Here is an 18,076-nt window from a genome sequence, read left to right on the forward strand (position 1 = left end):
TGTTGTATAGTTTTGTTTGGGATAGTTGGTTAGTGTCCAGCCCAGTATGGATTCCTTCTTTGTTTTCTTATCTATTCTAGTTGGTTCTTCAATTAGTTGAGAGAACCCATATAGATTGATATGTACAGAGGGGCTGCTGGAGTTACAGGCTGCCCAGCTGGTGTTAAGGTCTCCTAGTAGGATTGTTTCCTAAGGTAGGTTGTCCTTTGTCCAGTGTATGATGTCTTCTATTATGAGTGAGTTGTTGCCTGGAGGTATGTAGCAGCATATTATATTGATCTTCTTGGTGTTTCTTATGGATAGGACAGAAAACAGGACTTCAGCATTTTGAAAAGTGGGTGGTGTGGTATGCAGGAGCTGGAGGTTAAGGGTGTTTTTAAAGAGAATGGCTACTCCTCCTCCTTTCCTGTTTGTTCTATCAGATCTAAGTGTATTATACCCTGGGGGGAGAAACTCTTCATCTTGGATAATTGGTGAGTACATCAGTGTTATAGTGGGCTATGAATGCATGTAGGTCTGTTAGCTTGTTGGTTACTACGTCTTATATTGAGATTTATAATCAGCAGGTCAGATATTTGTCTGGCTGAGAGGGGACCTGGATTTGGGTGAATGTCACCAGAGGTTAGCAGAGTTTGTGGGAGTATCAGTATCTGCTTTTTAATATTACTTGTTTGTGAGCTTGGTCTGTGTGTGTTTTTCTTAGTGTGGTGAGATGGTGTCATTTTTGTTAGTGAGTAATATGTAGTTGTAAGATTTATGATTGTGGGGCAGATGTGGAAGTGTGAGTGGGTTTGAGAGGGTGGGCTAGTGTGGGTAGTGTGATAGGAGTAGTTGTGCAGTGGTAGATCTGTTTGTAAGGAAGTTACGAAGGTTAGCGATAGTAGAGCTAGGGATAGGGATGTGAGTGTGGGTAACATGATACTACTTTGAGTGAGTAGTACAACTAGGATTCCTGGTTGGTTGTGTGTGAGGGTGGAGGTGTGTTGTCTGGGAATATGTTGTTGGGAGTGGGATCAGTGTGGGATGTAATTGGATTGGAGGCTGCTGGGATGTATTGAAAAATATCGTTTTTTCTGGGTCACAGTTACAAGGTCAAGGCTTGCAAAAGTCGTTACTGGCTTTTAAACTCTGAACTCTTAAAACCATGAATTCCAGACTCCCAGATTTGGCCCCCGTGGATCCATGGTAGCACTTGTTGCTGTGCCTGGAGCGATAGGGAGTTTTGTGATTCAGTGATGTACATGGTTGTAGGTTTTCAACATTCAGAGTTTCAGTTTTTTGTATATGTTTCAGCTTTGCAAGCCTTGATCTTGCAGTAATAAACCATTTTACCCATACAGTAAAACCAATTATAGACTGACTTACACATCTATCAAGATAGACTGATTAGAGCCATAGCTGGGTGAATTGGCGCATTGGGTACTCTCCAGAACAATATATATATATATATATATATATATATATATATATATATATATATATACACACCACCAAAGGTCCAGCATAAATATTTTCTTCTAGAATACTTTCAAAAAAGTCAGTCCATATGGCAATCCAAAAAATTCAGGCTTAATGGAAGCAACAGCACATACAGCAGTTAGCTGCCATACAGCAGCATCAGGAACAGGTAATTCCCCACAGGAGCAAGTGACTCAACAGACCGGTTTTGCCCCCTGGCAGCATCAGTGTGTTTTATATATATATATATATATATATATATATATATATATATATATATATATATATATCTATATATATATATATATATATATATATATATATACACACATATATATATATATATACACACACACGCCTCACAGCTAGTCAAATGAGCGCGGACGCCCACACACACACACACACACACACACACACACATTAATTTAAACAGCTGTAGTGTCAGTTGACTGCAGTTGCTTAAATCATTGATGGTACTGCATTACCTCCCAGTCAACTCCTATGTATTGCTGATCACACTCCTTGACAGCTTACACCCAGGGCAGCCACCTCCTTCATCCCATTGTGAATACAATTCCTGAAACTGACCAGATAGCAGCAGAAAGGATAACATTTGTACAATAACCTAGTCTATAAAAATAGATCATTTGGTTAAAACCTTCACTTGTTCACTTGTGACAAGAGGTTGTTGAAATACTTATACTCTTAAATACAAATCAGATATTCACTTACCTTCTTATTAATTATTTTTTTATTAGAGTTTCAACTTAAATCTGAAATTGTCATCAATATTGCAGTTGGGGGGATAGAGAATTAAGAACAGATTTAAGCCTCAAAGTCAGTACAATGGCTTCGTTTTCACTTTCCTTAGAAGAACATTTATAATTTTATAGCCAGGAAAGCATTACTCATCTGGGTTTTCTGGTGTACCTAAGAAATAAAGTGCTATTTTATTCGACCAACCACTGCAGCTGGATGCAAGACATCTACTTTTGCAGTTTAACCAAAGTACAGACGTTATTTCATTATTTGCAGTTCATGTCCATTTCCCCATACACAGCAAGATTTGTCTGCATTCAATTTTTGCATTAGCTCAAAAAGTTTCTTTTCAGTGGGAAGCCCCAGCTCTTCAGTGATGAAGAACAAAAAAAAATCCACAATCTGATGGCTGGAACTCCTGAAATGCACAAAATGCCCACCCCACCCCCTCCTCAGCAATTAAAAAAAACCTCCTTGATCAGGTACCTGGGCTCCTGAGATGCCGGAGCCAATCAGGTCCCATTTCTGAGCCTTGTGTCTGACCCTCTTTCCTCATCTAGGGAAAAAAAGAGAAAGAAATCTTTTTTTTTTTTATTCTTTTAAACTGTAGCAAACTACTGATTACAAATGTAACAAGCAGTTGTTACAGTTTAGACTACACATGGAGCTCTACAGAGCAGAGCTCAGGTTTTAATTAAAAAAGAAAAAAGAAAGACAAGGAAATCTTGTTTTAAACTGTAGCAGACTGCTTGCTACAAATGTTTAAACCACATAGGGAGCACTTCAGCACTCAAGTGTGACTGCATTTATTGATAAGCAAATCTTTTTTGTTTGAAACTGTAGCAAGCTGCTTATTACAACTGTTTAGACCACACAGGGAGTGCTGCAGCACTCAGGTTTGACTGCAACTACAGCACCAGCTTTTAAAAGCCAGTATGCACTAAAGACAGATAAAGATTGGCTGAACCGCCCCTTAACACTTTGTGCCCCGTGCAGATGCCCTCTTTGCCTCACCCTAGTTACATTACCATCCTTGAGCATGATGAATTAGTATGTTTTTTTTTCTGTATTGTGAACATTGCCAGGATTGTGAGACTTTGACATTCACTGTTTTTTTTTAAAGAAGGGAAATAGTTTTTCACTTTTAATAGTGGATTATGAGTGAGTCGTTTACCATGTATCATATATTCTATGCTTTAATGGAGTGGTGCTTGTTTTTTTTTTCACATCTCCCCATCAGATAGCTAATGTGACCTTGTTGTGCCCTATCAAGAAAAGGAACCTAGAGCCACCACTGTTTTTAAGAGAGTACAGAATAAACATGATAGGTTTAAGGGAATTTTATTGGGTATGTTGAATGGACAAAGAAGTAAATAAACGTAGTAAATGTATACATACACAGAACTAGCTAAAAGTATACCAGATGCACATCTCTGACACATTTAGGGTGCACATACATACACATATGCACACACTCATATAGACACACAGAAATGTAGGAGAGTATGATCAGTTATGAGGGTAAACTCTCTACAAGGCAGGTAATATCTCAGGGACCTTGATGCCAACTTAATAGTCAAACACATGTTTAATGGTAGACTACTTTGCCTTTGTCCTAGTCAGCTTCCTGTTTAAGTAATAGATATGATACTGCTCTCCTTCAGACTTTGGGACAGTACAGCCCACAGTTCCATGTCTGACACATCTGTGTATTCTGTGAAGTGTGCTGTAAAAATCAGGAAATGCCATTGTGGGCTCAGACGGTAAGATGGTCTTTAGTTGCATGAATGCAGTCTGCCTCCATGGTCCATTTAACTTTTGTGGGCATCTTACCCCTAATCAGACTGATGAGAAAGTAAATTATCTTTAACGTCCAGCCAGGCATCAAAATCCAAGATCTGACCTATATGAGTATCTATGTATACGCTACATGAGGTAACAGAAATATGCATCTGGTATACTGTGTTGATATTTTATGGGCTTTAACACTGCCCATGCACTTTACTGCCATCATACCAGTTCTACTTTTCAGAGTATTTTCCATGGGGTTACACCTTCTTTTTCTTTTTTAGCACCTGTATTGAATTATCACTTGTGAAGTAAGCAAACTTACTATTATAGAAAAGTACTCACATTAATGTGTTCACATTTGCAAACATTATAGGATGTATAACAATATATGTGATGTATAATCTAAACAACATTACATAAATTATTCAATAACTGTCATCTTTTTTTAAACAAGAAACATCTTTATTAAATTATTACTTATGACAACTGTACATTTATACAAATGAAAACAAACCACATTGACATATTTATAGTTACAAACATTACTTTGCCATCTTCCTCCAGTAAATTCCAGCCCCCTCTTGCCTACTGTCTATATCCCTAATTTCAGTCATCCCTATCAACAGAATTCCCTTTCTCTATTCCCATGTTGGCTTACTTCTTAGTAAACTTTCTGCAACTTTATGAATATGAAAGTCTATACGACTTAAAGATCTGCATCCAAAATCCCATTTTTTCCTTATTTCTTGAATTATCCCCCCAACATCATCATCATCCCTTTCCATTTTGAACTATAGTTTTCTGTTTGTGTTATGTATAAGAGCCTTAATTGTGTGGCATTGAAATAACCCTTCAAATGATGTAATCCTAAACCTCCTTATTCTGTAGGAAGATCAACTTGACTCTTGCCCTCCTCCTCCCCTGCCAAATAAAATTCAGTTTCAACTCTTTATTAATTACTGTCCACAGTATCTCCTCTGTATGACAAAACTATAACTGACTTGTGTATAAAACTAAAGGAACTAAAAACATTTTACTGCATGTATTGTGCTATCCATATCCATAGGCAAGACCTTCCAGTTTCTTAGTTTTTCTATTATCCTTTGTTCAGTCTGTTCCCACATATCCTTAGCTGCCATAACTAAATATTTTTTAATCCATGCTCTCAAATACTTTATTTTACCATGTTCTCATAAATATGGGTATTGCTGGTTCAGTCCTTTTGTGGGTACATAGTTTATAGCTGTAGCATTTGTTTTATCTTCATTAATTATACATTCTGAAAAAACCCTGGAACTGTCTCAGAATATTCCACAACACTGAGATGTCATTTTCTGGTTGTATCAGGTACAAAAATTATATCACCTGCAAATAATGCCAACTTTTTTGAACACTGCACCAATTATATCCTTATACTTCTATTTCTGAGTCCCTTATTTTCTTTGCCAGGGGTTCTAAGTATAATGCAAATAAAGGGGAAAGAAGACACCATTGCCTGGTTCCTTTGTTCAGATACATATTATCAGGCAGGAATCCTCCCAGTTTGATTTTTTGCCTCCAATCCCTCACATATTGTTATAATTAACCTTATTACTGCATTAGGAAATGCAAATGCTTCCATTGTCACACTCATAAAATCCCAGCTTACTCTGTCAAATGCTTTCTCTGCATTAAGACCTACCAATAACAGCAGTATTTTTTACAATCTGCTTCCCTCAAGATCATAATCGTTCTATTAATGTTATCAAATGTTTGACTCCCCTCCATAAAACCACACTAGTCCGTATCTATCAAAAGTCCGTATCTATCAATTTTGGCATCACATTTGCCATTCTTTTAGCCATTATAGACATAAACCCATTGTAATCATGGTTTAGAATTGCAATGGGCCTGTATGAAGCTGGATCACATGGGTCTTTACCATCTTTAGGTATTACAGCCACCACAGCTTTTTCAGGATATTGGTGCCTCTCCTCATTTTAAAATACTGTTAAACAAAACCTTCCAGACTTTTTTTCACTTACTTCCATCTTAACTTCCAGACTTCCACAGGAATAATATCTGTTCCTGGAGACTTTTCTGTAGATTGGTTATACATCATCATTTTTATGTCACCTCCTCCAAGCTTAACTGTTAATTGTAGAGTCTCATCTACCTCTAACCCTGACATATTTTAGTCTTCTATAAATATATCCATTTGTGTTTTTTCTTGATTTCCCCACTTCTTTGCTTTGTACAAATTTTCATAACATTTCCAAAATACCTCTAATACATCTACAGAATCTCTGGTTATTTTTCTAGTGATAGGCTTCATAACTGTGGCAACAACCCTTTCTATTTTCTGTTGGCTAAGTCATTGTGCCAAAAGTTTTTGTGCTCTGGAGTTATTATAAAAAAAGTAGTTGCTTAACAGCAATCTTTCTAAACTCAAACATATTATCCATAAACTCCCTTATTTTCTTTTTACCACTCTGAAATTGTGCCTCCTCTTGTTCTGTGAGATTCCTCTTATTTTATAATACTTTAACTTTTGTCATCACCTCTAAGTAATTCTTATTACTTCTTAACCAGATCTCTCTTCTTCTATTTCTACCCTATTTTTAAATTCCACTTTCATTTCATTCCATTCACTAGCTAAAATTTGTGGAGTATTTTCTATCTTCCCTAATAGCTTCTGGATAATTTCCACTACCTATTCCTTAAATTCCTCTCTTTTTAACAGGTAGATGGGGAAGCACCAGTGTATCATTTTTATTTCATTACTCTGCATTTACATTGCAGTAATTACTGGTGCATGACCTGAAATAGTTATTGGATGTGTATGAAGGTTCTCAATTAAATGGACATGTTCCTGTGAGACATAATTTCTATCAAGTCTAGCCCAGTTGTTGTACCTTGGGGAATAATATGTAAATTCTCTCTCAGCTCCTGCTACTGAATTTGCATCCTTCATATCAAATATTTTCATAAATTTCTTTAGAAATCTACCATCTTCTGTTATATTTCCTTTCTAGGCCTCTCAGATACAGCCTCATTGTTGCACATCAAATTCCGTCCCCACCTATAAGTACTATTCCATGATGAAAGTTGATTATTTCTCCCACATTTTTTAAAGCTCCAAAATAGCAGTGTTAGGTGGAATATAAATACATGCCAGTGTAATCCTCATCCCTTACCCATAGTCCCTTACTACCACAAATCTGCCATTATCTTTTTTGTTTCCTCTTCATTCACTGCTGGAGCTCCTCTGGCAGTTAATCTAAATAGTACTCCTATTTTTCTTTGTCCATGATATTCTGCTGAACATCCATCTTGCAATCCTTTCTTTATCAAATTCATATGCTCAGTTCATTCCAAATGTGTCTCATGTAGCATTGCTATTTGAACTCTGCATTTCTTAATATAATTAAAAAGAAGTTTTGTACTCACCATAACATTCCAGTCACTTCCATCTGTGTTGTTCATTTTCATTCTTTCTCAACAAATGAGTTTGGATCTGAGTCGGCTGCTTTTTACAGCTCATGGCTACTGGAACTCTCAAGCTCATCCCTTACCCATAATGCTCTAGTCCCCCAACATACCTCAGATTTTTTTTTGCTGGCCTTATAGCTTCATAGGAATATTAGAACACTAGGATGAGAAACCATTACCTGGTTACCTTATAATAGTCTTGTTCTTTCAGGAGTCATAAACTAAACTGTAGGGGTTTGGAGGGAGAAGAGTTTAAGAATGAAAATGGACAACATATATAAAACGTTATGGTGAGTAGTACATAACTTCTTTATCTGATTTTGTCAAGTTTCATTCATTCATCAACAAATGAAACAAGAGTCCCCAGCTAACTGAATCCCCAGAAGGACTCTAAGGAAGGATATTCCTGAACACTGTTGAGCTGAAGGCTGCTCTTCTCTTCAAGACCAGATCCAATTTGTAATGAGTAATAAAGGTATGAGGATTATTAGCCCAAGCTGCAGTCACACAGATATCATCCATGGAAGCCCTGGATAAAAATACTGATGATGTTGACATGGACCTGGTTAAATGGGCTATCAAAGGTTTTGGCAAAGACAAGCCCAGTTTGTTATAAACAAAAGACATGCAGTTAACCATTTGCCTAAAGTTGCTTTTGCAACTGGCTTGTCTAATTTTGATTCTGCAAAAGAAACAAGCAATTGATTTGTTTTTCTAAAATTCTTTGTCCTATGCAAATATAAACTTAACTGTCTATGAACATCCAACAAATGTGTAACATGTACTCACCTTTGTTTGTGAAATCTGGAAAGAAAATTGGATTTTGACACCACATTAGGAAGAAAGGAAGGGTAGATTTGTAGTGCTACCCTGTCTCTTTGGAATATTAAATAAGGAGGCTTAAAAGACAAGGCTTGAAGTTCAGAGACCCTTCGAGCAGAGGTTATAGTTATCAAAAAGACAGTTTTCCAGGTTAAAAACTTTAATTGACATTTTGCTGCTGGTTCAAAAGGAGACCGAGTCAAAGCTTGTAATACTAAATTTAAATCCCATGGTGGAGTTGGATCTTTAGAAGGTGGTCTCTTAAGAAGGGTAGTCCTTATAAAGGCCTTACAACGTTTTGAGGAAGCTAAGGTGGAATCGTTAACTCCTATATGAAAATTAGAAATGGCAGCTAGTTGTACTTTAACAGCTGAGGAACTAGTTGCTTCATTAAAGATTGCAGCCAGAAATTCAAGAACTTTATGTATTGGGGCTGAAAAAGGGTCAGTGTCTCTTTGCTGCACCGAGAAACAAATCTTTTCCATTTACTTCTAAAATCTTTCCAGTGGAAGCTTTATAGGAAGATAAAAGTATATGATGGACAGGGGAGAACAGTCTAGGTTGCCTGGCTATCAATGAAAGTAGAGAAGCCATGCGGTCAGCTTTAGGTCAGAAATATCCATGTGAATCATGTATGTTGGGTGAGACAGGAGGTCTGGAATTGGATCTAGAATCTATAGAGGGTAAACTAGACGAGGCCAAAGAAAGGGGTACCTAATCTGACAAGGCCAGTAAGGGACAATGAGGATGACTTTGCTTTTCAATTGAGATACTTTCTGGAGAAATTTGGGGATTAAGAGGGGGTGGAGGATATGCATGGAGGAGACCAGGGGCCAATCGTAGAGGCGAACATCTCTCGGTGATTCCCCTGGTGGAGGAATCAGGGCAAAGAACACGCTGCACTTGTTGAGGGGAGATGCAAAGAGGTCACAGCAAAGTTCTCCCCTTATACTTTATTAAACTAAGAAGTCATTATTCCCACCTATTATATATGGCAGCTTTTTTAATTGCCTAATTCCAGCTGTTGTGATGCATGCACCCATTAATGTTTGGCACATTAATCCTTGGGTCATACCATCTTTAGGGAATTTATTACAGCCTGTACTATGGACAGGTGTAAGTCCCAATCTTCAGAATGCATGACTACAGCTTTTAAATATCCAGAGGCATAGGGAGTTTAAGGTTTAAGGACTCTATCCACTAACCACTGGAAAGTAGCCAGTGCATCATGAAACCAAAAGGGAAGACCTTGTATTGAAATAGGCCATCAGAGGTAAATAAAGCCAGTTTTCTCTTTATCTACCTTAGTAAGGGGACTCTGCCAGTAGCCTTTTGTTGAATCCAGGGTCATTTAAAAACCTAGTCTTCCCTAACTATTCAATAAGTTTATTTAACCAAGACAAGAAATAACAGTTAAAACTAAGAAATACTGCTTAATTTCCTGAAGTCATTGCAGCATGTAATAGTTCTGTCTGGTCTTAGACCCATTCTATTCACTGGTAGATTATTCAGTTCTGTGAGAGATTGGGAGCCAAGTGTGCTTTTGGTTTCTGAATGCGCTAACAACAGAAGATGCCCCACAGCTACGATAACTTCATAGTAAATGGCACAAACACAGCTGCCACAATTAGGATGGTCTGCCAGAGGTTAAGCACTGACTTAGGCAACTGCTTCATAAAAGTGGTTAGAGGTCTGTTTTTCACTTTAATATTGCATTTCATGTTACAGTTTGGACTGGCATGTTAACACAGAGGAAAAGTCTTTCATGGCAGAGAGACTGAGGCTCAAATAGTGGCCAAGGTATTAAATAATTACATGGGAAGAGAAAAAATAAAGATGGGAGGCTTGATCTCTTCTTCCTTAAAAGCAGTGAAAGGGCAAGGCTATGTAAATTGTATCCCTTGTAATGCTGGTAGATGTAACACAGCAGCCCATTCTGTTATTTACTTTTATTTTTCTCCTCCTCCAGTAACCACTGAACCATCCTATCACAGATCAAGTGTGCACGCACAGTTTACCATCAAAAGCACGACAGTAACATGCTCGGCAGCCACCTCCACGACCATGGTAGGAGCGACTGTCGGAATGTCGACATTCATTTTGTATGTCCGTTTAGAAGGTCATACACGGGCAGGGAGTTACAGCATGTATGTCAATGGGAGAGTTCCACCTTAAGGTCGACAGAATTTGTCGACATTACTGCGTCGATCATTCAACCTACTTCATATTCATGAGTCAACGTTATTTGTCTCGGAAATCACCATTCGTGGATGTGATTTTTTTGTCCTTTTGATAGTAAACCATGCACACACATAACAGTGACATGAGATGGTGCACTTACAGTTCTATGAACATGAGTGTTTCTTCATGACTTCTAGCACCTCAGTGCGGCCCCCACCCTGCATACATGGAGGATGGCTGACTAGCACCATCTTTAGTCTGCTTCACAGACCATTGTTGCAGCCCCTAGTTATACCCACATTTTCCTCCTGACAGCAGACTGCATGCTCCTCTTGATCAATCCATCGTCATCTTAGCTCATAACTAAACCTAAGCTACTTTTGTCATTGCTGCGCACCTTTTCCCAATGCCAGCAAACTGTACTCTTACCACCATAATTCTTTTAATGCAACAAAACAAGTTACAGAGATTAAGTACTTATTTAATTACTGTTTCCTAGACCAACTCACTGGCACATCCATCCATCCAGGACACAGGTATTCACAAACAGTCCCATCTACATATTCATGATGCACATGGTTGAACATCCTTTTTGCTGCATTATATCAGCATTTAGTTCATTGATGTATCGAGTTGATAACCATGCGCACACCTTTTGGTTATAGCAGTATAAGTGAATCTTTCTGTTAGATTCACTTACACTGCTTCTGGTTTGCTGCAACATGGATGGTCTGTGCAAGATTGCATATAGTGGGTTATGGGAATTTCCTTTTTTTACATACTTGTATTCAATTTTGGAGTTGATATATTTAATATAGCAAGATGTGAGGGTGCAGTGGGGCTTACCCCTCTGCAAAACCATTGTTAAAAATGTTTTTCCAGTCTGTTTTGTTCTATCGAATTAGTTTTGCTACATTGAATAGTCTATTTAGTAAAAATTGACTGTTAAATACAGACCCTCCTCTTACATATCTCTAACTACTTTTATGAGGCAGTCACCTAAGAGGTTGCTTAACCTACAGCAAGTCAACAAAATTGTGTAAGCCATGTTTGTGCCATTTACTGTGAAGTCAGCACAGCCTGTATCTACGTAGCTTTGTGCCATACTCTGCTGTTTACACATTCAGAATCCAGTTTTCCTTCCTCGTACCTTTTTGGTTTCCAAAAGACATTAGTAAGATGTACATCCTGTGCCATAAGAAATGCTGTCCTTTGTGTGCTCAGTTCATCTTTTCAAGCTAAACTTCAATAATCTAAACCAGCTACAGATCTTCGATTTCCAAACCTGCAAACTAAGCCAACCAGTATGAGGTAATCTAGATCTGCAGTAGCTTGATATTAAAAGTCTTCCCTTAAAAACGCAGCCCTGTGCTCAATAAATAAACATTTGTTTGTTTGTTTGTTTGTTAACTGGTAACTGAGCTTGTCCAGGGAACTTTTTTCAGTTGAAACCTGATCAAAAGAACAAAATATAAAACACAGAACATATGGCTGGGCCCATGGCACAGAGGGATTCAACCTTAACAACCCTCAGGACCCATGTTCAACTAGCAGCTTGTGTGCTGGAGAGACTGAGAGAGGCAGGATAGAAGTGAGAAGCTGATGCTGGCTTACTCATCCTGGAAAAGGAAGGCAACCTGACTCACTGTATTGATGACCCCTGCAGGAATACAGGTGTATCAGCACAGCATAAAGAACCTCGAGCTCCTGCCCTACAAACAGTGTACTGCTTGGTTGGGTGGTTGCATATCAGTAAAAGTGCATACACCATTCCAGAAGCAGCTATAACTGAGCTTGCAGTCTGCCAAGGGGGAGAGTATAGGACAGTCTGCAGGCTCTGCAGACAGGTCCACTTCCTAACACCTTTTACCTCCAGTAGGGAATGACTACGTTGGAAGTCTCTTACCTCCATGGGAGAACAATTGGGTCAGTTGGTTGCAAGAAGGGAAACCACTCACTGAGCCAGTCATGGGGACCAACACACACATACACACACACACACACACACACACACACACACACACACACACACACACACACACACACACACACACACACACACGCACACGCACACACGCACACACACACACATATATTTTATATACATATCTATGGAACACTCACTCGAGTAACACATTGTAAAAGTGTAACAAACCAATGATTCCATAAACTCAACAAATACTGTCAATTAAACAGTTTCCAGGTTGTTTCTGAGCATTGGGATTCTGTCACATTATCCTGGCAAAAAATATAAGCTTACAAATTACAAAAATCTGATAAGCATCTAAAATGACTTCCTGATTTGCAAAATGTTACAGTCTGAGGAGTATAACAAGTTATTATTGCTTTTGAACTTAATTTAATTTGAAACACATGTACATTTATGATAAACACATATACCCCTTTGTTATTAAGCACTTTCTTTGTTCTTACCTCTGTTTTCTCTGGCTTTAATTCAGGCTGTTGAATAACAGGTCTTTGTAAGAAGACGATCTGCTTTGTGGCCAGATTTCCTTCACTGAAAGTTAAAACAAATGTTATTACATTATGGCTTTTAGTACAACTCCTTCATCACTCCCCAACTTCCCTAAAAGAAGATTTCCAGCCTCCAGTCTAATTGAGCTGCCATATAAAAATAATCTGTGATCATTTTGGAGTCTTCAGTTTATTCTTTGTGTACTTACATTGTTCATGTATTTTGCTTTTACTTTATTGAAGTATGTTTTACTTTAATTTTTTTTCTTAAGAGTTTTAAAAAAGTTCTTACTGGGACAGTTAGCAAACATTGATGGAGTTAAAGCCTTTGAGGTAATCAGAACAGGGCAAGGTTTAATCTGTGTGAGCACCTAAGTAAAGCTGTTCTGTGACAATTCCTTATTCTCCTCCACTCTGCCCACCTTCCTGTTCCTGGAGTGCTTTTAAAACCAGTGACTCTTAAGTTGCCCATTCCTTAGGTAAATTTGACTTTAGAAGCCTCTCCCAGTCTTATTTGATCATGTTAGTAAGCACTACAGGATCACATTTGGAAAAGCACTTCCGTAAGACGAAATTTCAGTTTCCTTCTATTTCATATCTTCACATCCCCTAGGTGCACAGTGCAAATGCTACAGCATTAACCCATTTTGCAGTTTACTTTTAAAATCTGCATCATCTGGGACAAGACTATTAACTGTTGGAGAGCTATGAACCACATCTTAGGAATCAGCTTGGAATAAGTGCTACTGCTTTGCACAAAGACATAGCAAGGTTGGTGATGCCCCTGTTTGGTAGCCCCTTGTTTTCTGGTTTGAAGAGCAGGACTCTTAAAGGTAAGAATCCCAAAATAAAATAAATAAAATACATAAATCCACTCAAAGCTGGGGACCAAAAAATAAGCAAAAAGCACAAACCTCTACTATGTCAGTTCTTTGCTACAGTTCATGGCATGTCATCTACACTTTAATGAATTAACTAATTAATTAATAAATAAATAAAAGTCCTCCCAGAGTCCCTCAGAGGTAAGCACCAAAACATGCAAAGATACACAAATAAATTCATGCATACATATGTATATAAGCAAGCAAAAAGATGTTGTGCATATACATAATAATTTTACATCGAACACTATCACTAAACTGTAGTAAAAAGCAATACTAGCTTCTGTTATTACAGTTCCTAACATAGAAGAACTAACTGTAAGCTGCTTAAATGATTGCCAATACGGCTTGCAGTGATTGATCGGCACCTCTACAGTGTCAAACTGTTCCCTAACAGTATGCACTTGCGGCAGCCATCTCCAATAGACTCACCATTGCTGTGGCTTTGGTTTTGCTCCTGGTGAGAGACAGGGACTTTGGTTCCTAGCCTTCTTAAAGACTACTGATGTTGGAAAGCCTGCAGACTGCTTCTCTGCAGCCAGTTTGGGATTAAAGCTACTGTTGTGCTCATGAGTTGGGAAAAAGCAGAGGCATATTAATGTCTGTGCAGTCTGTGTATGTGTGAGACTTCCCCCACTGGTCTGATTAGTATTTCACTGGGAGCCACTTTAAATTTCACTGTGCTGACCTGCTGAATGCACTATCCGCTACATTTACTGAGAGAAAGCTGCAACCTTTTTGGGCTGCAGCAACATCTAAAGAAACTACTGATTACTGGACAGCCTGCAACCTGCTTCTCAGGAATCAACTTAGGATTAGTGCTACTGCTTTGCTCCTGGGGAGAAAAGAAGCAGAGAAACACTGACTTCTAGAGGCATGCATCTGTGGTAAGACCGAGCTGTAGTAGCCAGGTTGGCAGTTAGTAGGTGAATCACTAGTGTTTTCGTTCCTGCAACCGTTGCTTAATTCCTCTGATAAAAGCAGTACTGCTATTCTAATCATAGATTGCTAGCTTGCACATTTCTCTTCCCTTGCCATTCTGCTAGCTCTAGGAGTTCTGAGGCGGTACAGCAAGGGCTGCTGAGGTTCCATATGCGAGAAATGTAAATACTTAGTTTGGAGGCTTGTTTCATTTCAATAACCAATGTCAGTAAACAGCAGCATAACACCCTAATAGCATATGCTGAAACTGTTAAAAAATCACTGCCTAAGGCTCCCAGGCCCTCACAATAGCAAACCTTAGTTACCCAAGAACTCAGATATGTATCTCTTGCCATGCATACTCCCATACAGGAAATCACCAAAATTGGAAGCCTTCTCCAAAAGGTCCCATAGGCCTAGTGATTCTATAGCTATACACTCTAGCACTTCACTTGTCAGACTGGACAAGGAGAGGGTTACAATAAACTGTCTCTCTGTTGCCTGTAGCAGTAATTAACTATTCATTCCAAGGGGATCTAGCATATGTCTGCCCAGGATAAATGGTTAACAGACTCTTCTGCTTTGCCAGAGATGGGCTGTAGCTTTTATGGTTTTCACTTACTGGCTAAAGCCTTTACTACTCTCATAGTGTCTTTATTCCTTAAAGTTCAGTTCACAGACATATCTACTTAGAAGTTGTAATTTGGCTAATATCAAGTTAGCTAGAGCAGCAAAAAGTCTGATCTTGAGGCTTTCCTCTACCTTTAAGACTTGCATATTTCTATAGTTACAGAACTCTGGTTCCAGTAAAAAGATAGCATTTCCTTCTTCCCAGGTTCAGAATCTACCATTCATTCATTCAGGTCCATAAGGAGCTGTGCTGGTATATCCGTATTTCTTAGAGAACCTATTATTTTACAACAAATCATGTATGGCACCATACTGGAATCTGTAAAGGTCCAAGTAACTGAATAAAACTGTCTACCACATCAATGACACCTGTAAGTCCTTTCTATGTATTCCTCTGAGCATGTTGTTTACCTAAGCCAAATCAGCAAGTTCTCCATCAAACTGAATAAACTTAATATGGATGAATTTAACTACCTCATTATAAACCAGAACAGCTATACAACCAACAACAAATACATTAAAAAAAAAAAAACTTCACACACGCACACATACATACATACACACACACACTCACTCACTCCTAGATTATTCACTTACAGGCAATCTGGAGAACCACTGTTTCACTTGCAGCACTGGCAAAAACCCATACAGATACAGAGAAAAAGCGCACACTTTCCACAGAAGGCATTTCAGCAGAGAACTGAACTTGAGAACCAAGTTGTAGGAGGCAGAAACAAAACAAGTTGTGCCAAAGTGCATTACAGTTTAACAAACCTGTTTAAAGTTATTAGATATTGTTTTCTCAGCAGCAGAGTTGTAGTTGGCTCATCTAGCACCCAGTGCCACTCCCTGGTATGTTATCCTTTAGCTCTGACTTGAAGAGCAAAAAAAAATATGGCGCTCCTCATCTGTCCACTAAGAAACAGAAGGTGTGATGCGATCCTCAACGTGAGGTACAAAAAGTCTTCAACTTTTGAGGAAAATGTTCTGCTTAGTTGCATGTATACATCCAACATTTTTATCATTAACTAAACTTTGCAGTATTATTTAGTCAATCAGTGCAATAACTACTACATTTCTTGTTCACTTTTCCCAAATTCTCACATGGAACTGTGATTCATCTAGAAGTGCTTCTTTCCTAGTTACCATCTTCCAGGTATAAAGCTTACTATACTGATGGAAGGAGCAGATGCGACAGACTGTGAACAACTAACTGCAAAAATGTCACTGGAAGGACAGAAGAAGGAAATGGATCTTGCCCTAAAACATAATGGGGGAAAGTCTTTTTAACATTTGATAACAGATTGTAGCATACATAGCATTAACATTACTTTGGAAATTCTAAAGGTAACTGGATATTGGGGTATGGGTTACTAGAATACTTTACTGAAGACTTTGATTTCCAAAACAAACTGACACCATGTCAAAAGATACCAGGCCAGAACAACACATTGTTCCATATAAAAAGAATATCTGTATTATCAAACAGTGAATAAACATAATGTTCAGCAGCTTGTAAACTTACTAGGTTGCTCATATAGTCATGATTTGTATCTGAAAGTTCTTGGATGAGGAATGGTTTCAGTCTGGGCTCCTTCCATGCTTCCTAGCCATTGTACAGGTTGAAGAGAGCAGTATAAAATCAGTAACTAGAACAGCATAACTTCAGAGATTTCTTGTCTCAAAAGCGAGAAGCTAGAGCCCTGCCAAACAATAACAGTAATATAATATACATATCCCACACCGTGTCATAAACATAGCAAAAAAAGCAATAGGTGGAAGGATGGTGTGGCTACTGCAGCAGTAACTCAAACATCTATCAATAAGTTTACTTACACAACTGTTCTGTGTTCATCATTAGATCACTGTTGCAGTAGCCTGAACTATATGGGATGAAGACCAGAATTTAGAGGGATGAAGAAGAAGGCTTACAGACTAAGGGCCCCTGAAGAATAGTCCTAGCTTAGTAGTTATTGGCAAAGGCATTTACAGATGACCAAGTTGCTGTCTCTAGTGTATTTATAGAGTCCACTTATTTCCAAAAACCCAAAGTAGCAGCCAGGGCAGTGGTAGTGGGGGCCCTAACTTTTCTAGGAAGTGTTTTGTTATGGTGAGAATAATAAAAAGCAATAGTATGATACAACAGTTTAAAAACTGCCTGTTTTGTCTGTTTTTCTTAACTTTACAGAAAATTAACAGCTGATCAGAAGTCCTGAAGGATTTTTTTTCTTTATCCTGTGAATGTAGTATCTGAGTTGGTTCTGAATATCCAGAATGTGTAAATTTACTTGTCTCATTTTTGGTTCTGGAATTAAATAGGGTGTTTAATTCTTTAGCTCAATGTAAACTCTAAAACAACCTTAGGTATAAAGGAATGATTTGTTTTTAGTGCTAATTTATGTTACCTGTGAAAGATGAGATACAAATGACCTACCAAATCAGCTTGTATCTCATATAGTTATCTTGGAGAAGTCAGAGCAATGAGTAACACAGCTTTGGCAGGTTCAAATGGAAACAGTGCAAGTTTTTCTAGTACAAAAATAAGACTTGAAAAAGGGGCTATCTGCCTTCTAGGTGGACAGATATGTAAAACCTCTTTCAAAACTGTTTCACTTGAGGTAGGGTAGAAAGGGGGATCTAACAGCAGAAAAACAGAGATGACCTAAAGGTGAATCTTGAAAGAACAG

General features: G+C 38.2%; 1 protein-coding gene across 1 annotated transcript in view; it reads right to left on the reverse strand.

Moving 5' to 3' along the window:
* The window catches only part of RFTN2 (raftlin family member 2), a 1,293,449-nt gene that overhangs the window by 71,000 nt on the left and 1,204,373 nt on the right, over positions 1 to 18,076 (reverse strand). Inside the window, exon 8 of the mRNA XM_044060680.1 lies at positions 12,916 to 13,000. Coding sequence (XP_043916615.1) covers positions 12,916 to 13,000 — 85 coding nt within the window. The remainder of the gene's footprint in view (positions 1 to 12,915; positions 13,001 to 18,076) is intronic.

Source organism: Protopterus annectens, chromosome 2.part0 (assembly GCF_019279795.1).
Source record: "Protopterus annectens isolate FY-2018-M chromosome 2.part0, PAN1.0, whole genome shotgun sequence".
Lineage (NCBI taxonomy): Eukaryota > Metazoa > Chordata > Ceratodontiformes > Protopteridae > Protopterus > Protopterus annectens.